Source organism: Drosophila kikkawai, chromosome 3R (assembly GCF_030179895.1).
Source record: "Drosophila kikkawai strain 14028-0561.14 chromosome 3R, DkikHiC1v2, whole genome shotgun sequence".
In the NCBI taxonomy this organism is placed as follows: domain Eukaryota; kingdom Metazoa; phylum Arthropoda; class Insecta; order Diptera; family Drosophilidae; genus Drosophila; species Drosophila kikkawai.
In genome coordinates, this window is record NC_091731.1 from 36,123,861 (window position 1) to 36,148,221 (window position 24,361).

The 24,361-nt window shown below is 50.3% G+C and overlaps 3 protein-coding genes across 8 annotated transcripts in view; 2 read left to right on the plus strand and 1 right to left on the minus strand.

Moving 5' to 3' along the window:
* The first annotated feature begins 704 nt into the window (after positions 1 to 704).
* Ppn (proteoglycan-like sulfated glycoprotein papilin) lies at positions 705 to 20,894 on the plus strand. Of its 6 annotated transcripts, XM_017182378.3 has the most exons (18): positions 707 to 1,042; positions 10,135 to 10,195; positions 10,260 to 10,438; positions 10,498 to 11,526; positions 11,584 to 11,887; positions 11,944 to 15,451; positions 15,516 to 15,695; positions 16,010 to 16,180; positions 16,305 to 17,329; positions 17,397 to 17,580; positions 17,642 to 17,836; positions 17,921 to 18,091; positions 18,350 to 18,921; positions 18,989 to 19,139; positions 19,358 to 19,783; positions 19,895 to 20,053; positions 20,122 to 20,238; positions 20,306 to 20,894. In XM_017182378.3, exons 1-18 carry the CDS (start codon positions 1,020 to 1,022, stop codon positions 20,467 to 20,469), a joined length of 8,619 nt encoding a protein of 2,872 aa, XP_017037867.1. In that variant the 5' UTR covers positions 707 to 1,019; the 3' UTR covers positions 20,470 to 20,894. The 6 variants fall into 6 exon arrangements, with proteins under 6 accessions (XP_017037871.1, XP_017037869.1, XP_070142404.1 ...); XM_017182380.3 differs by lacking the exon at positions 19,358 to 19,783 and having other exon boundaries at positions 706 to 1,042; XM_070286303.1 differs by lacking the exon at positions 16,010 to 16,180 and having other exon boundaries at positions 706 to 1,042.
* Positions 20,895 to 21,010: 116 nt separating this feature from the next.
* Positions 21,011 to 22,095, plus strand: LOC108085685 (uncharacterized). The gene is made up of 3 exons (XM_017182383.3): positions 21,011 to 21,244; positions 21,311 to 21,541; positions 21,607 to 22,095. The coding sequence occupies exons 1-3, from the start codon at positions 21,173 to 21,175 to the stop codon at positions 21,937 to 21,939; spliced, it is 636 nt and encodes a 211-aa protein (XP_017037872.1). The 5' UTR covers positions 21,011 to 21,172; the 3' UTR covers positions 21,940 to 22,095.
* Positions 22,096 to 22,718: 623 nt separating this feature from the next.
* Positions 22,719 to 24,361, minus strand: part of Dhc98D (Dynein heavy chain at 89D) — a 32,502-nt gene continuing 30,859 nt past the window's right edge. Inside the window, exons 43-47 of the mRNA XM_017182422.3 lie at positions 24,036 to 24,176; positions 23,814 to 23,918; positions 23,635 to 23,736; positions 23,311 to 23,457; positions 22,719 to 22,965 (exon numbers count right to left, since the gene is read on the minus strand). Of these exons, the coding sequence (XP_017037911.1) occupies positions 22,816 to 22,965; positions 23,311 to 23,457; positions 23,635 to 23,736; positions 23,814 to 23,918; positions 24,036 to 24,176 (645 nt within the window). The 3' untranslated portion in view covers positions 22,719 to 22,815. The remainder of the gene's footprint in view (positions 22,966 to 23,310; positions 23,458 to 23,634; positions 23,737 to 23,813; positions 23,919 to 24,035; positions 24,177 to 24,361) is intronic.

Sequence of the window (24,361 nt, forward strand, 5' to 3'; positions counted from 1 at the left end):
GCTCGGAGCAATGCCAGACTGCAATTATACCGCCATGAGATGGTCCGGATCGGATGCCTGGGAGGCTGGAAATCAGAGTAAACACAACGCCAGCAAACACATGTTGCCAGCAATTAGTCCGAAGGATCGCCAAGGATCATCAGGGTCGCCATGTGTTGGTAGCGGCGGCTCATTAGTACCGCCGACAGATCTTGAAGGGGAGGCGGGGGCCAGTAAATCACTTTGCATCTTCGCACACGTGCAGGGCATGGAGATCAGCGAGAGTTGATGGAGAACCAGTTGCAGCCAGCGATCGCTGAGCGACGAAGAGAGTGCAGAAACCGCATTCGTCTGCAGAGCCCAGTGCAGGCCGGTTGGCAAAGGATCTCAGATCTCGGATGTCACATAGCAGGGCCCATAAACTGGCCAGATTTATGGGATTTATACAAGACTTTGCCTAAGCCCCACAGCAACAAGCAAGAGTTGCCACAGCCGCAGAAGCCCCAGCTTGGAACCCCTTCAATTCGGGTGCGATTAGAGGGGCGGAAGCCGTCCTTTGTGGCGCGCTATCGCTTTGGCTTTGGCCACAGCTATCGTCTCTGCTGCTGTCGCTGCTGCTGCCGATCCATAGCTGCTGCTGTTATTGCTGCTGCTGTGCGTCTGCTGCTGCTGCTTCTGCTGGCAGTGGAACAGAATTAGAGCGATCGTATACGCTCCGACTCGATCAGTTGCTGGCGTGCGCTCTAACCCTGCGGGTGTGTGTCGATCGAGAAGAAGAACGAGTTCGTCGACGACTTCCTTGCGAGGACCCTAAAACCCATACGTGACCGTTACGCGAACGTCCTGCGGCAATGCGCAGGCGCAAAGTGTCCATCAAGCCATCAAGTGACAAGTGTTCCAAATAATTAAAACTCAAGTGGGGATTCTCGAGTGCCTGTGTGTGTTCGATACAAATATTTGCCAGATTATAGCCGCGATATAACGCCGCCAAGCGAGACAGAGCCAGTGAGAGCGAGTGGCGACAACAAGGAGCCGCAAAAATGGATTTATCGAGGCGGTTGTGGTAAGCATCCGACAAACATGTATCCATTCGAACGCGACGGATGTGGGGCTGCAATCCCTGAAATTGATTCCCTTTGTGTAGCCAACAAATTACTGTGTCAATGGGAATTTTAATTCCGTTTGAACTACATGCGCAAACACTTGACACGGCTCCCGACTGGCTGCTTCTGCTGCTCCTCGTTCTCGTCCTCGGAGAGCGTCCTGTCCACATGTGCGGCTGTGCGGATGTGGGCGGAGGTGCTGCTGCTGCTGCTGCCAATGTCCTGGCTACGTGCAGACTGTGCAACAGGCGCTCTGCTCCGCTCCGATGTTGACACTGCGCGACTGCCATTATCCTGGCCAGCATTCTGTTTGCATGCCAAATTACATTGCCAACTTAATTGAAGTTTGTTAATGAAAATTGCAACATTTTTCAAAGCATTTTCAAAGTCCTCTTAATGTGCGCCCTGATTGGCATCGTCCTGGCAGAATACATATTTCCATTAGCAATTAAGCCCGCAAGTTGTATGAAAAGTGATGGTTATTTCCAGGGTGAATTTCAATAAATAAAATTAATTCAGTCGGGGGAAAATCAGCAGCATTAGTTGGCTAATTTTTCTTGGTAATGGCCAGCAGCTAGCTCAATCAACTGCCCCTTTTAACATCTCAATTTCCGGCAGCACGATTAGTTCAAACGGTGGCCCAGAAATCGTGCCATTACCTCACCTGCAACTCGTCGACAGGTCTCCACCGCCGCCTTTGTTGGCTCTCCAAATGTGTGTGCGATTCCCCCCAAAAAAAACCGAAAAAGATAGAAAAATGGAAACCAAATCAAATTTTCAAATAGAAATGTAAATATTTATCCCAAAGAGTTGCTTTCGAACGCTGGCTGCCCAGCGTAGGTGAAGTGCGTGCGCTTTGAAGTGCCCTCCTCTCCGCCGGAGGAAGTGCTTCTCCGATGAAGACGCAGCCACAGATACCAGTCAGGGCGGTTCAAAGTTGACAGCGACGGCGGAGGTTGCTCTCACGCACATGCTGGACCTATCTCTTGGCCAGAATCTCCAGCCCATTGACCGCAGCGGCGTTGCGTGCGTTTTATTTTTGGCCAAGCCAAAGCCATAAAGTCGCCGTCTCGTAAAAAGGGGCCAGAAACTTGTTCCCTGGCTGCCCAACTGGCAGTTAGCGCATCCATTCGTCAAGTTTCTTCGTTTTTTTTTTTAAGTTTTTCGCGAAAATTGTGCGTTAGGCACTTGAAACCGAAAATCTCTCTCCGTTTCCCTGTGCGTTGTCAAATATCTTAGCTTTGTTCTGTCTGCGAATAATAAAATATGGCCAACACATGACCCGTTAGCCAGAGCTTTTGGGGACATGTGCCCGGTATCTGTGCCTAATCAGAATTCCCAGGAAATCATAGTTTTTCTTAACACAATTTCTGTGATTTTTTTAATGGAAAAGTTCTTGAGAATTTTGTAAAAATATTCACTGATAAAAAGAAGAATTTAATAATGGAAAATCAACTTGAAGACTTCAAAAGGGTATCCAACAGGCGGCTGGCCCTCAACTCAGTCCCGCCCAGGTCCAGGCGGGTCAACACTCAGATACCTGAGATACCTATGGACATCATTATGTCTGTAGTTTAATGGTACAAACTAAACGTTTTAACGCGAGTATCTTGTGGGTAATATCTCGGTATCTGTATCTGTGTGTGTGGCCATTAAGTGGCCGCAATGAAGCTTACATTAAGCCAAACTTTGTGACTCGTGACGTCTTTGAACTTGACTCCAGCAGAGACTGGACGTCGATCTGAGAAGAATTCGAACAGCGCATCAGTCTTTCTGGGAAATCCAAAAGAAATCAAGAAAAATGGGGTCTTGTGTATTCAATAAGATTGCCCAATCTAAATATAAGGCCTTACCTTTGCCCGATCAACTTCTAACCACACTTGTTTGTTATGTTTCAAGTATAATATTCTGCGGAAAACACTAAATTTGGACCAGCAACAACAACCTGAGGCAGGAAAATGTGGTTGCAGCTAGAAAAATAACAACAATAACACTAACATAGTTGCTGGGCCAAATTGTTTATTGAGTGTGATCTGGGCGAGTGTAAACAGTGAATTTTTGAAAATTTATGCTTTGGAAATGATACACGCAGAGCGTGTTGCCTTGAAACCAGAACTAGCCACTACCCACTGTATCCACTTCTTATGGAAAATGGAAAAATCATGCACACGAGTCGGTTATAAACACGGGCATTGCATAATTGATCCTTAATGGCTATAAATAAGTCGGAAAGCCAAATGTTGATCTAACCAAGTGGGTGCCCAAAGCACTGAGTGTGTGCAGAATATGCACATTCTGGTGCTTGGCTGGGGGAAAATCCCCCGGAAATGTGTCTGGCCGGGGATGGGGCTGGATTTGTTTTTCCCGAGAATATCGGATGATGCGGCAAATGAGCGGCAAATTATGCCCAGTGTTTGCCCCTTTGGACAAACGCATTCCTTGTTCCGTGGATGCAGTCCTTCCACGGCTCAATTACCTCCCAAGTTCATGGCGGCAATGTTGCACGCTGCATTGGCCACATGTGCTGCGGATCGGATCGCAGAACGGACCCCCTGTGGCAGCAGGGTTAATATCTGCAACATTTGCCTCTCGCACATCGCGTTCCCATGACTTAATGTCTTATGCTTAATTAACCAAAGCTGCCGACGACGACGACGACGACGACGACGACGGGGCGGTGTTTAATTGTGCCATAGTCCAGCGCTAAATCATAAATAAATGCGAAAAGGGGCAAATACCCGGGCAGTGCCACAGATATACATAGATACGGATCGATCAGCCGCAGACGGGGTCGATGCACCCTGCCAACGCGGAAGATAAAAAGGATGCCCCAAAATATGCCGCCTCAAAATTGCAGAGGCAGAGAGTAAGATACAAAACTCCGAAAAAAGAATAATGCGAAGCAGCAGCAACCGTGGCATGGCTGCGAGTATATCCAAAAATTCTGCAGATCCAACAAGGAGGAACCAAACGATGCGTCACATGCAGTTAAATGTGCCTAAAAAGTTCTGTCTGAATTTGGGGAGCCACAAGGAGGAGAGATGGGATGGGAAGCCGAAAGGAGAGGGGCATAAGCACACAAAGAAATTGGTAGATACATTTTAGAGATACAAATTACATTGTGTTAGTTATCACCAAACAGTAAAGAGGACTTTAAAATTCCTGGGAAAACATATTTTAAAAGTTAAAATCTCCTAATATCTATCCAAGCTTAAGGCATAGTTTAGACTTTAAAAACTGGCATGATTTAGTGGAAGATACATATTAAAGATACTTTGTTTATCATCTTTGAAATTTCAGTAAAAATTCCCAAAAAATCGATCTGGATTATTTTCTGATTAAATAAATACCCCATCAATATCCAATTAATTTCTCTCCCTGTATAGCAGCAACAAGTGAAATATTCGCCGCCAGCCAGGCCAAAGCAAACGACCAAAAAAATAAAACCCATAAAAATGTTTTGACGGACGACAGGCGTTGATCGGTTGGCGGGGTGTTCTTGGGAACGTGATGCGCATCTTGATGACAGCAAATGAACAAAGTGCAGTCAAAATCGAGGGCCCTTAAAGGGTCAGGGGCGCAGGACACTCGTATCCCTTAGCTGAACTTGACATCGCAGCTTCTTAGCTTCGAAGAGAGCAACAGGCGGCAGGCGGCAGGCATTCCAGAGAAGATACTGCCTCTGAAACAATGAACGCACCCGTAATTGCGCTATAAATCAATGTCTGCTCCACATTTTATCCGTCAGGTACTTGCTGACAAGATACAATTTAAAGCAATTGGCCGGGTTACCATTCCATTTGGAAGGCTATTATAAATAACCGAAATTCGTGTGCGTCAGATCTGACAGAGCCTGGTCATTGTTTGCCTTAGATTCCGACAAGTTGTAGAAATTACGTCAGATATTTCTATTATAATTTGTTTATAAATTATTCGGTTTATTACAATTGTATCCGAGTTCTTTTCCCTAGTTGGCAGCTCTGAAATTATGATCCAACATAACTTAATTTCTATAAAAAGCAGCCTTTCCCAGAATAGCATTCATGCGGAGCAAAAAATTCAGCGAGTCTTATTTACTTTTCCGGGTTTTTTTTCTTTTATTCGCATTCGCTTTATTAGACAGCCGAATAGTTGGCGGTTAATTATGCGCTGAAAGCGAATTTGGCATCCTGTGAGCGATTTTTTTTATCACAACTGGGCGCTAAAATGTTTACACAGAGACCTGATTAATAACTCTTCCACCTGCTCTCAGGTGAGTGCAAAGTTCGAGGGAGTGCAAAAGTTGATGTTTCTGGGCCCCCTCGAGTGCTATTAGCCGTAAGTGAATACAACTCCAAGTCAAGCAGCTTGTTGCAAATCTCGAACCGAATGAGTTGGGCAAATAGAAAATTGCCAATGTTTGGCTGGGTAGGAGGAGGTGGCTCTTTGGGTCGGGACGCTGTGTGCGTGTGTGTGCGGAATCGCGACAGCGGCATTATGATGCCTCTAATTAGCTGTGGCAGCTCGACTCCCGATGTTGCTGCTGCACCGTAAAAATTTGTTTACCAGACGAACACTTGGTTGCCGTCGCCTGACGGCCAGTGAAATTTATGGGTCAGTAAGTGGGCCAAGTGAAACGCAGTGAAACTATTTCCCTTTCTAGCCACCTCGGCCTCTGTCTTCGCCTGGCTGTGCATTCTGTTTGCTCATTTTGGCCGAAGCGCGTGGCAAATATTTCATTAGGCAGCATTTGAGCCAACTTTGTTGTGCCTTTTGGCCCCAAAAGCACTGCAACTCTGTAAGCAAAGCCAGAATGTTGCATAATCTCAGAGCCAGTCTGCATTCGGTAAACACTCGGGGGCAAAGGCACTCCCTCCATGCGTGTGTTTATTATTTTCACTACTCAATTAAGTTAAATTAATTTGGAAATTGATAATTGCTCGGCCGGGCCGTGCAAGTGTTTGGCTGCCAGTCAAAATGGCAGCAGCAACTTGCCACTGGGAGGGGTTAGGAGGGTTTGCTGCAAGAGAGGAGATCTGTGGATGCTGTGGATGCTCCCCCTCCATGTGTGTGCGTTGCTTTATGCAAATGCAATTAAAATTTCAACAATGCAAACATTTACTTCCGTTGCAACAAATGTCGTTGCCGACGTTGCTCCTCCGGCATAGAGTCATCATCATCATCAGCAGCCACAGCATCGGCAGGAGCAGAGGCAGCAGCAACAGCAACACCAACATGGGCCTTTACCTGGCCACACCTCAGCCACAATTTGGCGTTTTGCATTAGTCTGTGTTTGTCTTTCGATAATTGTGTGACTATGTAATTGTATTTGAGCAAACGTGAACAGGTGTGCGTGTGCATAAGGCACTAATCCCTGCAACTAATGAGCTGGATCCGTGCCTAATTGCTGCTTAAAACGCAAACCAAATAAAACGAGGCTGATTAGGGCTGGCTGTAAGCCTTAAAAATGGGTTTATTAATAGAGGGATTTCACTCGAAATTCAAGTAAATTACTCAATAAATCTGATATAAATTTCGGTGTGTTATCTTTGCCTGCTCCTTTTACTGCCACACATTTGGAACCTATCCACAACTTTATATACTGCCTCCAGATGCTCAATCCCATTCTGCAACGCGGCAAGTGGGGGTGTATTTGTACGCACTTTCTGTTGCAGCAATTAAATCAGTTGCATTTGCAGCAAGGAATTCCTTTTCGTTTTTTTTTTCTTTTACAATCAACATAAAAAGCGAAAGGGGGCCAGCAGAAGTCAAATGGTTGCAGCTGTGGCAGAGCTGGGACCCATGGACATGCCCTCCTCATCAAAGGGGCAGCTGTGGCATTCGATTGGCCTGATGGAAGTGCATCTTTGGAAGCTGTGGGCCTTGATCAATTGGCATGGGAAAGGCTCGGGGAACCACTCCTTGCTAGTCAGCAGTGGTTAGTGAATAGTTCTTCCACTGAACCGACCTCGAGGATGAGTCATGTAAACAAAAGAAGCTCGCACACAAAGTATCAATGGACAGGTGTGAAATCTGGACAGAATTTATTTGTGCTGAGGTTGTCGGTTGTTTGGATTTTGTAGCTTATTTTGGGGTTAACTTGGGGATTACATTTTGTTTGGCATAAAATTATCCGTAATTTGTTTTCGGTCTTGAGTTTGGCGGCTAAGTGCACGCACTTGTGGAGTAAGTGGCGCAGATACTCGTAGATTTCGCGTTAATTTACGACGGTCATTGCAACATTCTACACAGAGAGAGAATTGTTTTAAATAATTATGAAAAATAAAACTAATGCCTTTGGTATGCGTTCAAGAATAAAAACTAAATGGGGAAATTCTGGGTTAGAAATTTATACGAACAATATGCTATAATGTTCATATTTATGGTTTTCAGCTCAAAACCATTTAAAATAAAATCACTCACGTTCTTCTTAAATAGAAAATAATTAAATTAGTCATAGTCGACTTGACCTTCAGACTTATTTTTTATTTTGAGCTTGATTCTGATTTATAATGCCTATTTCATCCGAAAATATATTCCCGAAATTGAATATAATCTTCTAATTCTGATTTTCTTTTCCTAAAAATTCTTCTTAGCTATTTAATATACCTTATAAATAATAAATCATATGACGTAGAATTCTAAAATAATAATTATACTAGGAATCAAAACTTAGTACCATAGAAATTCACAGATCGCCGCTTGTCAACCGTTTCAACAACTCAAATTGTTATACGTAATAAAACAATCGTTTTTTAATCTTCTGCATAGTAAATTTTTGATTGCTTTAGCTTTGATTATATTTATTTCAACGAATCACATTTTAAAAGTATTCAGTTCCGAGTCTTTTGTGACCATCAATTTCTTTGTAATCAGCAAGGCGGCTCGAAAATGATGATGCTTGTAAAATCAATCTAAAAGTTTGTTGCTGGGAGGGTTAGTACAACATATATACTATATACAATTTTAAACTTAAAATAGTTTTCATAGCTAAATAATTTTAAAACCGCATACCCTTCTAGTTTTTTAGAGTGCACCATCCTATCCCTTAGAATGCACTTGTTGCATGCCAGGCATTTGAATGCAATTACACGATCATGAAAATATCTTCGGCATGGATGCGTATCTTCTATTTTCTAGCCACTTGGAGCTACTGGAGAAAGTGTATCCCAGAGTGTATATATATATATCTGCGGCCCGGATTCGCATTCACGCTGCATTTGTTCAAGTTGACTGATAATGGCTGCAATTGTGGCGGCTGCTGGGAGCATAGGGGAGCACTTGCCACCACTCTCCTCGCTTGTATGCAGCGATTGCCCCTTAAAAAATATTATCACCGCTTAGAGCGGCCCATTGTAATGCGGCCTGAACAATGAACAATGGAGTAGCTGCTGGGAGAGAGAGACTGTTTAGGCGGCCCCTGCCTGCTAATTGGCTTTGATCTCGTTGCTATTCCAAATCCTGGTCATATATCAGGGCCAGAGAACGAGGTCAGGGATTTGGGACTGAGGAGGGCCACCGCCTCCAGACAATTGGTACATGGTATTTATCGTAAAGTTTCCGCCGAATTTAGCATTTCCTCTGTTTGTTTGACATTTCTACGGTGGCGTTCGACATGACATGTGTAACTCACTCACTCGATGTTTGTCCGCGTGTCACGTGGCATCCGCCGCATGTGGCAATAACAATGTTTTTCCCCTCGGCCCGGAACTTCTCCGGTCGGAATGATTTTGCGTAATCAGCAGCCTCCGCTGCCGTCGTCGTCGTCGTCGGGTATAAAATTGAAATCAGGAATGGAGTACGCTCCTGCTTGAGCTCTTGCGGTTTCTGCCGTCTCAGCAGTTCCCTTGGAGCTGGCCAATTAATGGAGCTGGTCCTGGTCGCGGCGCTGGCTGTCCTGTTTGCATGACGCAATGCCTGCTGGAGGAGGCTGGCAGGCAGGCGACTGGGAGACGCCGCCCCGCCTGCTCTAGCGGCGAGCTCAATGGACTGTGAAATGTGTGCCGTTGTCGGTTTGCCGTTGTCCTTGCCAAAGCAATAGGTGTCCTGGCATTGGTTTCAAAAGGGAAATGCGCTCAAATTGCATTAAAATGCCAACACAGAAGCATAAAAATTATGGCCACACTTGGCGCCCTGTCATAAGCAGCACGCCTGCTGTGGCAAGGCGACCGACTAAGGACCAAGGACCATATCAGGGACACCCGGAGGCGGAGCGGGCCATCATTCGGAGGCGTCCAAGCGGAACGAAGCAGCGAAGGCAGCTCCCCGCACGCAGCGTCAGAAATTAAATTGGCAAGCCCCCAACAAAGGATGCAGCGTTGCCTGCAACATTGAGCGCCTTTGACATATTCACGCAACTCTTGTCCTCGGGCAGGTCCTGCTCCCCCTCTCAGTGCTCCGTAAAAGTCCCACAGACTGCGGCGTCGGATTGTCTGCGGCATAATCGTATATTCCCTGGCTCGGTACTTATTATTTTTCCGGGCTCCTTGCTCGCCTTGGTCTCCTTGGTGCCTTCTTTTTGGCAAATCGGCAGGAAGCGCTGCTAAATTATGTCTTGTTTATGTGGCATTGCATATTTATGGTCCGTGCGGCGGCGCATAATAAAAAACTGTTACCGAAGAAGACATTGCAAATGTTACTTGACCAAGTCCCATTCTTTCCGCCATCGCAAGACCCACCGCTGCCGCAAAAACAAGTTCAATGTTTGCTTGCTCTGGCCGGGCGAGCATAAACAAGTTCATCATCTTGCCGCCGCGAAGCCCCACAAAAGTTTGTTTGTGCCCCTTCGCTGGACGCTGCGCTGTGGCCTGGTCTTTTGAGAAAGTCTGTCCCTAGTCTGTCCCCAGTCTGTCCCGAGAGCGAGGCGAGGCGAGGCGAGCCTCCCCCGCCCATCCTCTCGAGGAGAACAGCCTGTTGCTTCTCTAATGAGTTTGTCCAAGCATGAGACGGAGTCAACAAATATGTGCAACAAGTCAACACGTGACTCTGGTTGCATGGTTTTAATGAATGGGAATAGAGTTGGGCTATGTCTCGGGTTGGCTTTCATTAATTTAGCTCTCCGTTTCCCTTCCAGCTCAACTGCCTTGGTAGCATTCATTGTACTGGCCGGCATCCACGACTCCCAGAGTAGATTCGTAAGTGTACCTATGTGATTCAGGGAGATCTTAGCCCTGATCCTCTGAAACTCCTTACTTGCAGCCCGGACTAAGACAGAAACGACAGTATGGCGCAAATATGTATCTGCCGGAAAGCTCCGTGACGCCTGGCGGAGAAGGTGACGATCCCAATGAGTGGACCGACTGGAGCTCGCCCTCAGACTGTTCCCGGACCTGCGGCGGAGGCGTGTCCTACCAAACGCGAGAGTGTCTGCGCAGAGAGTAAGCTAAAAACAAAATGAAATCAATTAATATAAATTAAATATGTAAATTTATTAAAGCCACTATGGCGAGGCAGTCTGCAGCGGCGGCAATCGTCGCTACTACTCCTGCAACACTCAGGACTGTCCCGAGGAGGATCCCGACTTCCGGGCCCTGCAGTGCTCCCGCTTCGACGACCAGAAGTTCGATGGCATCTTCCACGAGTGGGTGCCATACACGAATGCCCCCAATCCTTGCGAGCTAAACTGCATGCCCAAGGGCGAGCGCTTCTACTACCGGCAGAAGGAGAAGGTGGTGGACGGCACTCGTTGCAATGACAAGGATCTGGATGTGTGCGTCGATGGGCAGTGCATGCCTGTGGGCTGCGACATGATGCTCGGCAGCAATGCTAAGGAGGACAAGTGCCGCAAGTGCGGCGGCGATGGCAGCACCTGCAAGACCATCCGCAATACGATTGCCACCAAGGATCTGGCCGCTGGCTACAATGACCTGCTGCTGCTGCCGCAGGGAGCCACCAATATTCGCGTCGAGGAGACGGCGCCGTCCAGCAATTATTTGGCTTGCCGAAACCACAGCGGACACTACTACCTGAACGGAGACTGGCGCATCGACTTCCCACGCCCCATGTTCTTTGCGGATTCGTGGTGGAACTACCAGCGCAAGCCCATGGGCTTTGCGGCACCAGACCAGCTGACCTGCAGCGGCCCCATCTCGGAGAGTATCTTCATCGTGATGCTGGTGCAGGAGAAGAACATCAGCCTCGACTACGAGTACAGCATCCCGGAGACGCTGAGCCACTCGCAACCGGACACTCACACGTGGACGCACCTGGAATTCAGTCCCTGCTCCGCCTCCTGCGGCGGTGGAACTCAGACGCGTGGTGTGACCTGCAACAACCGCCTCACCCTGGCGGAGGTGAACCCCTCCCTGTGCGATGCCAAGTCCAGACCCGCCGAAGAGCAGGCCTGCGGCACAGAGCCCTGTGCCCCCCACTGGGTGGAGGGTGAGTGGGGAAAGTGCTCCAAGGGCTGCGGCTCCGATGGCTTCCAAAACAGGACCATCACCTGCGAAAGGATCTCCCCTTCCGGGTGAGTTAGAAATTAAATAAAATTATATTAGTTGTACTTGAGATTCTTGAATTTCAGCGAGCATACCGTTGAAGAGGATGCCGTGTGCCTGAAGGAGGTGGGCAACAAGCCGGCCACCACTCAGGAGTGCAATCGCGATGTCAAGAACTGCCCCAAGTATCACCTGGGACCCTGGACACCCTGCGACAAGCTCTGCGGCGAGGGAAAGCAGACGCGCAAGGTCACCTGCTACATCAAGGAGAACGGACGCAAGCGGGTTCTGCCCGAAGAGGATTGTGTTGAGGAGAAGCCGGAGGCGGAGCAGTCCTGCCTCTTGGCGCCTTGCGAGGGCGTTGACTGGATAATCTCCCAATGGAGCGGGGTAGGTTTTGCTCTATATTATCATGAGATTCTCCACTAAATTCTATAATCCTTTAGTGCAATGCTTGTGGCCAAAACACGGAGACTCGTACAGCTTTCTGCGGCAGCAAGGAAGGCAAGGTATACCCGGAAAAGTTCTGCGAGCCTGAGGTGCCATCTCTGTCCCGACCCTGCAAGTCGCCCAAGTGCCAGGCCCAATGGTTCTCCTCAGAGTGGAGCAAGTGCTCTGCTGCCTGCGGCAAGGGCGTCAAGTCTCGCATCGTCATCTGCGGAGAATTCGACGGCAAGTCGGTGACTCCAGCCAGCGATGACTCCAAGTGCGACAAGGCAACGAAACCGGAAGCGGAACAGGAGTGCGAGGGCGAAGAGAAGGAGTGTCCTGGCGAGTGGTTCACTGGTCCTTGGGGAGAGTGCAGCAAGCCTTGCGGTGGTGGCGAGCGAGTACGTGAAGTCCTGTGTCTATCAAACGGAACCAAGGCCATAACCTGCGACGAATCCGACGTGGAATCCCTCTCTGAGAAATGCAACCCAGAAGCCTGCACTGAAGATGAGATTTTGCCCCTGACGAGCACCGACAAACCAATCGAAGATGATGAAGAGGACTGCGATGAAGAGGGCATCGAAATGGTCACCGACAGCTTGTCAGAAGATGGCCAGAGCTCTGACGGCATTGACTTGGATGGTGAATCCAAGACGGAATCCACCATTGAGGCGGAGGAACTGATGCTAAGTGACAGCCCCGACTCCACCCCCATCGATGAGACTGGCACTACAGTTGAGGGATCCGGAGATGAGGAATCAACTACTGACAGCGGAATTTCCACAGAGGGAAGCGGTGATGACGAAAGCTCTTCGGATGCCTCCACCGATCAGTCGGGCTCTACGGACATCGATTCTACCACCGGCTCTGGCGATTCCAGCGGTGCTACTTCTGAAGGCCCTGAATCCTCGGTCTCCGGCTCTGGTGACTCTGACTCCACTGAAGTGACCACCGACTCTTCAGGTGCTTCTGGTGGCTCCACAGATGATTCAAGCTCTACGGAAGCCTCGGTCTCCGGCTCTACAGATGCTTCAGGCTCTTCGGAAGCTTCAGGCTCTTCGGAAGCTTCAGGCTCTACGGATAGTGCAGGCTCTACGGATGGTTCTACAGATGGTGTTACGGAGTCTTCGGCTGCCACAGATGATGCAACTGAATCCTCAGACAAAACATCAGATGCCAGTGAATCCTCTACTCTGGGTGGTTCCGAGTCTACTGATAACACAGAAGGAACTACTGAGAAGTCCGACTTGTCCAGCTCTACGGAGAGTTCCTCTGACAGCACATCCGGCGCCACATCTGACTCTACAGAGGCCTCATCCTCCACTGAATCCACTTCAGAGGACACAACCAGTTCGGATGCGTCGTCCACAACCGATGCCTCCTCAACCAGCGATGCCTCCTCCTCAAGCTCTGAAGCCTCCTCAACCAACGATGCCTCTTCTACCACCGAAGCAGTTTCCTCTTCGGAAGCTACGGGCTCTACGGGATTGTCTAGCGATGGATCAACGACAGAGGCTAGTTCCACTGATGGTTCTACTGATAAGACCTCAGATGGCTCCACTGACGGATCCTCTGATGGTTCTACCACCGATGGTTCAACAGAGATCACCGATTCTACTGTTTCAACTGAAGCCTCGGAAACTGCGTCTACTGGAAGCACGGAGACTGGCCCCACTGAAGGTTCGACCACCGAGGGCAGCACCGTTGAGGATGTGTCCGGATCGACAAGCTCAACAGAAGCCACCGATTCCACCGCCTCGGAAGCTTCATCTTCGACCGAACCTACTGGATCCACGGAACCAACGGAATCCACTGCCTCCTCAGAGGCTTCCTCTACTGGCGCCACAGAATCCACTGAAAGCACTGCAAGCGCTGGAACCAGTGACACCACCGAAAGTGGCCCGACCGAGGAGAGTACCACCGAAGGATCTACCGACAGCACAACAGAGGGATCCACAGATAGCTCTGTATCCACAGACATTGACAGCACCACCGCCGACATCTGGAGCTCCACCGACGAGTCTAGTACTGCCTACACCTTCGAAACTACGGTTACCAAGGGCAAGCCTCGCAAGTGCAAGCCCAAGAAGAGCAACTGCGCCAAGTCCAAATACGGTTGCTGTCCGGATGGCAAGTCCACTCCCAAGGGACCCTTCGATGAGGGATGTCCCATTGTCAAGACCTGCGCCGACTCCAAGTTCGGTTGTTGTCTTGACGGAGTGTCGCCGGCCAAGGGCAAGGATCACAAGGGTTGTCCCAAGTCCCAGTGCGCCGAGTCGCTATTCGGCTGCTGTCCCGACAAATTCACTGCCGCCGAGGGAGAGGATAACGAAGGATGTCCTGAGACCACCACTGTTCCGACCACAACCACCACAGAGGAAACGAAGACGGAGGCGACAACTGAAGTTGAGGGATCAGGGCAGCCTGAGCCAGGAAAGTCCTGTTCCTACGCCGAGTTTGGTTGCTGTCCCGATGCCAAGACTCCTGCCAAGGGCGCCAACTTTGAGGGATGTGACGCACCACCGCAGGGAGCTCCTGAACCCAGGGCCTGCGACAAGTCTCAGCACGGTTGCTGTCCCGATGGTCGCACAGCTGCCGCCGGTCCAGATGGCCAAGGCTGCTCTGCCTGCACCCGCGAACGCTTCGGTTGCTGTCCGGATGGAAAGACCCCGGCCCATGGTCCCAGCAACGAAGGCTGCTGCCTGGACTCCAGCTTTGGCTGCTGCCCCGACAATATCCTGGCCGCCCGTGGACCCAACCACGAGGGCTGCGAATGCCACTACACTCCGTACGGCTGCTGTCCCGACAAAAAGTCGCCAGCCCGTGGATACAACCAGGAGGGATGCGCCTGCGAGACGACCCAACATGGCTGCTGCCCGGACAAGATCACAGCCGCCAAGGGACCCAAATTCGAGGGGTGCCCGTGCGAAACCACTCAGTTTGGCTGCTGCCCCGATGGCCTCACCTTTGCCAAGGGTCCGCATCACCATGGATGCCACTGCACCCAGACAGAATTCAAGTGCTGCCAGGACGAGAAGACCCCGGCCAAGGGACCCAACTTCGAGGGCTGCACCTGCCTGGAGACCAAGTTCGGTTGCTGTCCCGACGGCGTCAGCACGGCGACGGACGAGAAATTCGGAGGCTGCGAGAATGTCCAGGAGCCGCCCCAAAAGGCCTGCGGCCTGCCCAAGGAGACGGGCACCTGCGGCAACTTCAGCGTCAAGTATTACTTCGATAACAACTACGGAGGCTGCGCCAGGTTCTGGTACGGTGGCTGCGAGGGCAATGCCAATCGGTTCGAGAGCGAGGCCGAGTGCAAGGACACCTGCCAGGAGTACACCGGCCAGCACGTGTGTCTGCTGCCCAAGAGCGCCGGCCCCTGCTCGGGCTTCACCAAGAAGTGGTACTTCGATGCGGACCGCAATCGCTGCGAAGAATTCCAGTATGGCGGCTGCTATGGCACCAACAATCGGTTCGACAGCCTGGAGGAGTGCCAGGGCAAATGCGCCGTCAGCGAGAGCATACGTGGGTTAAGATGACTCTTTAATTTAAAGATATATTATTTAATTGTATGCCTTTTTTGATGTAGCTGCCTGCGAGCAACCTGTGGAGAGCGGACCTTGCAACGGCAACTTTGAGCGGTGGTTCTACGACAATCAGACCGACATCTGCCGCCCCTTCACCTACGGAGGCTGCAAGGGCAACAAGAACAACTATCCGACGGAACACGCCTGCAGCTACAACTGCCGCCAGCCGGGCGTGCTCAAAGGTTTGAGATCTGATTTACTATGTGGTTTGTCTTACTTGTACTGTGGGGTAGTTGGGATTGTTATGGCCTATAAGCCTTGCTTGGGTTCTTACATATTCTTAAGCTTGATCCTCCTGATTGCTTTTCCTGGCTAATGGTATGTTCTTCCCACACTTTCCTTCTCCCACGAAACTTGCTTGGTTACTTGGTTTATTGTCTATGCGCATGATTGCTTGTTACTTGTTATGCCGAACTCCTGAATCTGCACCCGAACCTTCCTCATCACCCACCTCCACGCCCACGTCCATGTCCACCAATGAACCCATCCAACCCAGACCAATGCTCGCTTCCTAAGCAAACCGGTGATTGCAGCGAACGGCTCGCCAAGTGGCATTTCTCCGAGAGCGAGAAGCGCTGCCTGCCCTTCTACTACACGGGTTGTGGTGGCAACAAGAACAACTTCCCCACCCTGGAGTCCTGCGAGGACCATTGCCCTCGGCAAGTCGGTAAGCTTTATGTGTTGTTTGTGTGTGTGCCGCCGGCGGTTGCTTTAAATGTGTGGTGCACGTCTTTGTCCCCCCAAACACCTTGCCCAACTGACACTCTCTGCCCATCCCCAATCCCATGCAGCCAAGGACATCTGCGAGATCCCCGCCGAGGTGGGCGAGTGCGCCAACTACGTGGCTAATTGGTACTACGACACCAAGGATGCGACCTGTCGCCAGTTCTACTACGGCGGCTGTGGCGGCAACGAGAACCGCTTCCCCACCGAGGAGTCCTGTCTGGCGCGTTGCGAGCGCAAGCCTGAGCCGAGCACCACCACTCCGGCTCCCAGTGCCCAGGACATCTGTGACGAAGTGGCCAGCCCTGGCGACTGCGATCGTTACGAGATCAAGTGGAGCTTTGACCGGTCTTCTTCTGCCTGCCGTCAGTTCTATTACGGCGGCTGTGGCGGCAATGGCAATCGTTTCGATTCTGAGGCAGCCTGCCTGCAGCGATGCAACAGCCAGGCGCCTCCTACTCCGCCCCCTGCTACATCTAGACAGACTCCTCCGCCCTCTGTGGGCCAGTGCGAGCAGCCTGCTTCTCCGGGTGACTGCGACCAGTGGGTGATAAAGTGGAACTACAATTCGACGGCGGGTCGCTGCCAGCAGTTCTACTACGGCGGCTGCGGCGGCAACGACAATCGCTTTGAGTCTGAGCAGGATTGCTCCACCCGATGCTCTCCCAACATAGATACCCGCATCGGCGAAGAGGAAACAGAGCCCCGTCCCGAAACCGACTACTCCAAGTGCTTCTTGGCCTCTGAGCCTGGCAACTGCTACGAGAACGAGACCCGTTGGTTCTACAACAGCCAGGAGGGACTCTGCGACGAGTTCGTCTTCACGGGCTGCGGCGGCAATGCCAACAACTATGCCAGCGAGGAGGAGTGCCAGAATGAGTGCCACGATGCCCAGAGCACCTGCTCCCTGCCACCTGTGCGCGGGCGTTGCGGAGATCTGTCGCGTCGCTGGTACTTTGACGAGCGCAGCGGCGGCTGCCACGAGTTTGAGTTTACAGGATGCCGCGGCAACCGTAACAACTTTGTGTCGGAGGGCGAGTGCTTGTCCTACTGCCGGGATCAGAGTCCAGTGGAACCCCAGCCACCAGCACCGGTAAGTTTAAGAGGAATTATTCTGTCATTAACCAGGTATTAATCTCTAGACTTTGGTGTCCTTTCAGACTTATTCCGTGTGCGAACTGGCCCCGGAGGCGGGCGAATGCGACAACCATACCACCGCCTGGTTCTACGACAGCGAGAAGATGGCCTGTACGGCTTTCACCTACACCGGATGCGGCGGAAACGGAAACCGCTTTGAGTCGCGCGACCAGTGCGAGCGGCAGTGCGGCGAATTCAAGGGAGTGGGTAAGTTTGGGCAGTCGGGGCAGGGAGTTAGACTTTCAGGTAAACTAATCTGTTGCGTTAGACGTTTGTCGTGAACCGGTGTCCACGGGTCCGTGCACCCAGTGGCAGACGCGCTACTATTTCAACCAGCGGATACAGGCTTGCGAGCCGTTCACCTATGGTGGTTGCGATGGCACCGGCAACCGATTCGACAACCAACACGAGTGTCAAAGCGTCTGCATGCCGGCCCGCGAGCCGACTCCGAGCAATGCTAAAGGTAACATTTTCGGGGGGAGGCGGGTGGTATCCTTCGAGGAGTCGTTGAGCTAACGTTGCTTCTTCTCCCATTTTACGTAAGTAGAGATCTGCCTGCTGCCGGTGGCTGTGGGCCGCTGCAACGGACCCTCGACGGATGAGCGCCGTTGGTATTACGACGATGCCCACGGCACCTGTGTGTCCTTCATTTACTCGGGTTGCTCCGGCAACCAGAACAACTTCCGGTCGTTCGAGGCATGCACGAATCAGTGCGGAAGTAAGCCTGCCCTCCAACCTCTGCACCTATGCACCTCTGAACCACAGAGCACTCTGCACCCACACCCCCGAATGCACCTTGCACTTAGACCGCTCACCCGAAAACCTGCTTGACTTTGTAGAACTTTGAAATAGCATCCGTAGATTTGAGTAGAGCACTTTCACTAGGCTTAAGACTTGCACGGGTTACGGGAATGGGGACACTTGATTTCGATGCTGTCTTTACTGAACTGCTCTATTTCACGCTCTCCTTTCGCAGGACCCGTCGACAATAACAACGCCAATAACAACGTGGAACAGGGTCTGTGCGACAGCTACGAGGCTGAGTGCCAAGAGCTCCGTTGTGCTTACGGCGTACGCCGCCAGGCTGCTCGATCCCAGCCAGAGTGCACGCAGTGCGACTGCGAGAATCCTTGCGAAAGCCAAAACTGCCCGGAGGGTCAGCAATGCGCCGTTGAGGTGGCTAGCTCTGGTGACCGCCAGTTTGTACCCGTCTGCCGTGATGTGACCAAGCCCGGCGAGTGTCCCTACCTCCCGACCAACGCCAGCGGATGTGTTAGGGAGTGCTACAGCGATGCCGACTGCCGAGGCGACAACAAGTGCTGCAGCGATGGCTGCGGTCAGCTCTGTAGGGCTCCTGGTAACCCTACTCTGGCACCCAGCACCCAGGCCCCAGTGGTTGTCTATCCTGGCGACAGCCGAGCCGCCCTGGAGCCCAAGGAGCCGCGTGAACTGGACGTGCAGACCTCCATTGGCGGCATCGCCGTGCTACGCTGCTTCGCCACTGGCAATCCGGCGCCGAATATCACCTGGTCTCTCAAGAACGTGGTGGTGAGTTGTTATATCCTTTAAATACTCTTAGTTCCTTTTGTAAATGTCCTGATTGTTTGATTTACAGATCGATACTAACCAAGGCCGCTATGTCCTGACTTCGAACGGTGACCTGACTATTGTCCAGGTGCGTCAAACGGATGATGGCACATATGTCTGTGTGGCCAGCAATGGCCTGGGAGAGCCCGTGCGTCGTGAGGTTGCCCTCCAAGTGACAGGTATGTTTTAAACCAAGTTCCTTAATGAGTTTATCTATAAGAAAACCACTTTTATAAGGCGAATAATTGGGATCTTAGAAAGTTTTGAGATCCCAGATTATGCTTTGCCTTAGTGGTTTTCATTTGGTGTTGGCTTTATGTAACTAACTGCTTCGCATTGCATCCTTGGCGCATGCTGCTTGCTTTTTTAATCCCTGCTTGCATCTTGGTGACGGTAGCTCCCGTTGACCTACCCGCCTACATTTATGGCGACAAGAACGTGACCCAGATCGTCCAGCTGAACCGCCCAGCGGTGATCCGCTGCCCTGCCGGTGGCCATCCGAAACCACACGTGAGCTGGTGGCGCAACAACCAGATCTTTGGTTTCAACGCCCAAGATCGCGCCGAGATGGCCCGCGACTACTCGCTGGTTTTCAATACGATCCAACTGTCGGATCTGGGTCTGTACACCTGTGAGGTGTACAACAAACGGCGTCCTGTATCGCTGCGCGTCACGCTGAAGGCGGTGGGTCCTGCTCGAGCCTTGACCCACGAGGATGCCCAGTATCTGCAGTATGTGCTGGACCCAGCCACGGCGCCGGTTACCCAGCGTCCCAGCTATCCTTACCGACCCACTCGACCGGCCTACGTGCCTCCTCCCACCGGTAAGTAGAGTGTCTTGCATGCTTCTCCTGGCCTGGCATGGGTTTGTTTTGTTTTGTTGTGAAAAGAGGGTCTTGGAATGGGATTATAATCTCTGTTTGTGTGATTCCTAGTCAATGTCCATGCCGTGGTGGCTCTGGATCCGAAGAACAGCTACACAGCCGGCTCTAGCATAGCCATGAGCTGCTCTGTGGAGGGCTATCCGGCTCCGAATGTGACCTGGGCAAAGGATGGCGTGCCCCTGTATGAGAATGAGCGTGTGCAAATTACAGGTGGGAATTGTTTAGCTAAATATCTGAAGCAGTTTAATTTATTTTTTGTGAAATTCTTTGACCTACAGCCCACCCCCATCGCCTGGTATTGAGTGATGTGACCGCCGAGGACTCTGGCATCTACATCTGCCGGGCCAGCAATGCCTACACGTACGCCAACAGCCAGGCGAAGGTGAACATTCAATGTAAGTTTTTTGAAAATTAAAAAAAATAATATAAAATAAGTTAATAAATAATATCCCCTCCTTCCAGCTGTTATACCCGTCTCGCCCGAGTGCATCGACAATCCTTACTTTGCCAACTGCAAACTGATCGTCCAGGGCAAGTACTGCGTGAACGCTTACTACCGCAAGTTCTGCTGCCGATCCTGCACCCTGGCGGGCCAGATAGAGTCGCCTCATCCCAATAACCTGTAATTCCATGCCTTGCAGAGTATTTTTCTTCGATTTTTGCATTGAATTTGAGTTGATTTTAAACGCAAGAATAATTGGATCGACATTCTCGGGCAGCCTGGCGGACCGAGCCGGGTGTCCTTCTAATAGCAGAGAGACCAAAAAGCCATAGCCATAGCCTAACAGATCAAGAACGAACGAACTTGTAGTATTTACCTTCTTCCAGAACAAAAAGCAAATAGTATTAGTGTTTTTATGTTTGTGTTCCTATTTATTCTTGATTACGGAGTAACCTTAAATTCAAAACATCAAGAAAAGCGGCTAAAACGAATTTGCATTCTACCTTTTTTCTAGTTCTACGACATTTCTGTGCAACGATTAAAGCATTTAAGCCTAAAACGAATAATTGTAAATAAATTAAAAGTACATAATAAAGAGTGCATATTGTATAGGCGAGTTATTCTTATTTTTCACCCTCTCCAAATTCAAAGGCCAGGCCGTCTGGCAACGCTTTGGGCCAAGGGGTTATTGATTTTTCCGAGCTTTTCCGCAGCAGCAGCTGTTCGCCGGAGCCTGCGCCCTGCGCTCCGGGGTTGATTTGGGAGATTGGAGTTTGGGAGTAGCAGAGGAAGACAATAAAAAAATTGTTTGTATTGCCATCGCGTGCAATTTGGGTTTGGAAAGTACATTTAACCGAGTTCCACGGAGTCCAGCCAGAGTCAGCGTAATGGAGGACAGCGGCATCGATAGCGAGGACAGGCAATCCAACATCTACGAGGATGGGGCCGCGGGCCTGCTGGTGAGTGACAACAACAAACGGCCTTCGCCGAAACAATGCAATTTTCCACGGCCAACGTCACTGCAGAAAACGGCCAGCGGAGCACCCAAACATATGTCGGATCTGGAGTTTGAGGTGGCTTTCAGGGGCGCCAGCAAGGTGTATGCCCCCACGACCATAGAAATCGATGAGGAAGAAGAAGCGGCCGCCACCGGTCGGGGCCACGAACCACCAAACACCTGCCGCATTCTGCAGCGCAAGCTAGAGCTGAAGGTCGAGCGGGCTCGGCGGAATTACACCCAGTTCCAGGAAGAGCAGGTGACTTAACCACAGTCCTCTTAGTTGGTCCGTTCAAATCGCAATAAACCCTTCTCATTTTACAGGCCACCAAGACACAGTCGTCCACCCTGATACCGATCAACCGACTTCCCATTCCCGGCGAGCCCGAGCACAAGCCTCTGGTGGATTACAAGTCCGAGAGCAGTGACGAGGCCGAGGAGATCTCCTTCTTCCCGGCCCAGCTGAAGCGGTCCAAGCGTCGACAGGAGAACCATGAGCTAACAGACACCTTTAGCATACAGGAAATGACCATTGACTCGGATCTGGAGTCGGACGACAGTGCAGGCACCCAGAATCTCGAGCTCTTGCTGCCCTCCATGAAGTCCACCATTCTGGACAAGTTCAAGAGCTGCTTCGGCTGCTGGCGGCGCAGGTAATGCCAGGCGGAGCGGAGCCATATCAGGCGGTTCAGGCACAAATCACGTTATTGACAGGCACTAGCAACCTACGTACTTAATACTGATAAACTCCATTGCCACTACAGAGCTGTAAACATAGATATACTTGGCTTTAGTAAAATCCATTCGATAAATATTAATCAATACTGAAGAGCTCCTTTGTCTTTTACTACTCTAGAGCATTTCAGGGTGCTCTAATTTTTGTCGGAAGTTTGCAGCCCACTGAAGGGGTGACTTACCAGAATTCTGGTTTTCTTGAGGGGTATTATGACTTTATTTCGAAAAGTATTCATCTCCGACCCTATAAATCATATATATTCTTGATCAGCATCAGCAGGCGCGTCGTTCTAGCCATGTTATAAAGAAACTTTTTTTTTTGTCATTTTTATCAAAATTGATAAGGGGTTACATCATTAAAATTCTCGAAAATCGACAAAAATTTTGATTTTTTAATTTTTTAAATTTAGTATGCACCTTTGTTAATCTAAAAAAAACTAGCATAAAGAAGTTTTCCGAACTGAATTTCAGGCTTTTTTGGCTTAGATATGGCATTTTAAAAATTTGACTTGTCAAAGAAATTATCATATATTAATGTAGAACTAAAGATATTTAAGGAATGTGTTTATTTAGGTGATAATACAAACTAAATCTTCCTCAAAGTTTACTCTAATTCCACAGACAATAGGATAAATCCTAAAAACCCTTATATAATTTCTAAAATCTACTTACAGATTTTTCCATGTTTAAACAGCCGAAAAAACTGTGTAAAATTAAATTGCAATTTTTTTGTTAGGTAAAAATAATTCCATGAAAAATAATGAATTTTAAATAAATAAATCAGTCTTCTATATAGCCTTAGAGGTCCGTATTGAGCGTTAAGCAGACGCCCTGCAATATCCAGTGACTCAGATCTTCGGAGGTGGCCAGATTTGCCTCAAAGACCAGGCCCACGCCCATGGCATTCCTGCGCAGTGACGTTGTATAAACTGGGGCCAGGAAAGTGTTCTGAAAAGGAGATAGTATTAAGGATGAAAGCAGAAGCATTTCCTAAAACCTTCCACTTTAAAGCTGCTACCATTTAAACTCGGAAACAATTAGCAAAGCACAGATGCCCCATTAGTTGGCTGGGCGAGGGCGGAAGCTGTTGGTAATTTAGTGCGATGCATTTAAACAAATATCAGCGTGGCCACGCCCCCGTCCACTGCCACCGCCTCGGGCATATGTAGATACAAGCGCACATTAGTACTTGTCACTGCCAGGCGGCGGCGATGCCAGCCAGCCAGCCAGCTAGCCAGTAACTATCCTGGCTAACCAGGCCCTGTTCCCATCCCCCTCGTTACCGATACCAACCTGCAGCTTGAGACGGTGCGCCTCAATGGGCTCCACGGCGAGAATGGCCAGCTCCTCGACCAGGACCTTGGGATGGGAACGCGCCAGCTGATTAGTGGCCAAGTCAAAGCGTGCTCCCTCGATGTACAGACCGTGCACAAAGCAGCCCTGCAAAAAGTTGAGCGATTAAAATGCAAACAGAATTCCTAATTACGAAATTAGTGCCCCGCAGACCCGGCCCTGAACCAGGATGGAGCTGGAGCTGGGCTGGGTCATCGTTTTGCATTTAGAATCCGGGATAGCCTCCCTATTCAGCGTTTTCTTCCCTCTCCTGCAACCACTCACCGTCACTGGGCGCTCCTCCACATCGTCGGGGTCTGCGAATTTCGTTACGTAGGTGAAGAGTGTGGAGCGGTCCAGGGGCCAAGCGTTTCGGCGACAGGCAATCTGCAGAGGTGACCGGATGGAAAGTAATGGCAATGGCCATGACAATGGCTACGAGGTGCGACAATGCCCAGACTCACCTGCACCAGGGCCGTGAGATAGCTCTGCGGTATATGCAGACCTGACAGCCACATGACCAGGGGCTCGCCGGAGAGCGTCCAGTATTTGTATTGCACGGCCCGGAGCTTTGTTGGGGAAGGAAAGAAGGGTTCTGATTAGTGGACACGAACTCGCCTTGATTGATTCGGGGCCTCGGCCTGATTAATGCGCCTGCGAGAGGCGGGAGGACGAGGACCACTCACCCGCAAGTGCTCCAGCCAGCTGGCCAACTGTTTGCATGTCGCCGGCGCCAGTTTGCTCCACGCGCCTGGCAGGAGGCCATTGAACAACGAGTTGGCAATGTTGTCCAGCACATTGTCCATGCCGATTTCGCCGGCAATGGCCTGTGGAGAGCATTGGATGCAATTAAATTAAAAGGCCATACATGTGTGTAGGCGTGGCCGGGGCCAAGACAAAGCCTGTACCCGAGTTCATTTGCATTTGTAAATTTATTTTGGCAACAAAATGCAGCCTTAGCTGGGAGCTGGGAGTCCTGGGATCTCCCCCAGCAGCGCCCACATTCAAATTT

Bases quoted from the DNA above. Each gene is read 5' to 3' on its own strand.
- LOC108085685 (XM_017182383.3), top strand. From the start codon at position 21,173: ATGGAGGACAGCGGCATCGATAGCGAGGACAGGCAATCCAACATCTAC. The intron at 21,245-21,310 runs GTGAGTGACAAC...ACGTCACTGCAG, and splicing joins ATGGGGCCGCGGGCCTGCTG to AAAACGGCCAGCGGAGCACC. The intron at 21,542-21,606 runs GTGACTTAACCA...CTCATTTTACAG, and splicing joins CCCAGTTCCAGGAAGAGCAG to GCCACCAAGACACAGTCGTC.
- Ppn (XM_017182378.3), top strand. From the start codon at position 1,020: ATGGATTTATCGAGGCGGTTGTG. The intron at 16,181-16,304 runs GTAAGCTTTATG...AATCCCATGCAG, and splicing joins CCATTGCCCTCGGCAAGTCG to CCAAGGACATCTGCGAGATC. The intron at 20,054-20,121 runs GTGGGAATTGTT...TTTGACCTACAG, and splicing joins TGAGCGTGTGCAAATTACAG to CCCACCCCCATCGCCTGGTA.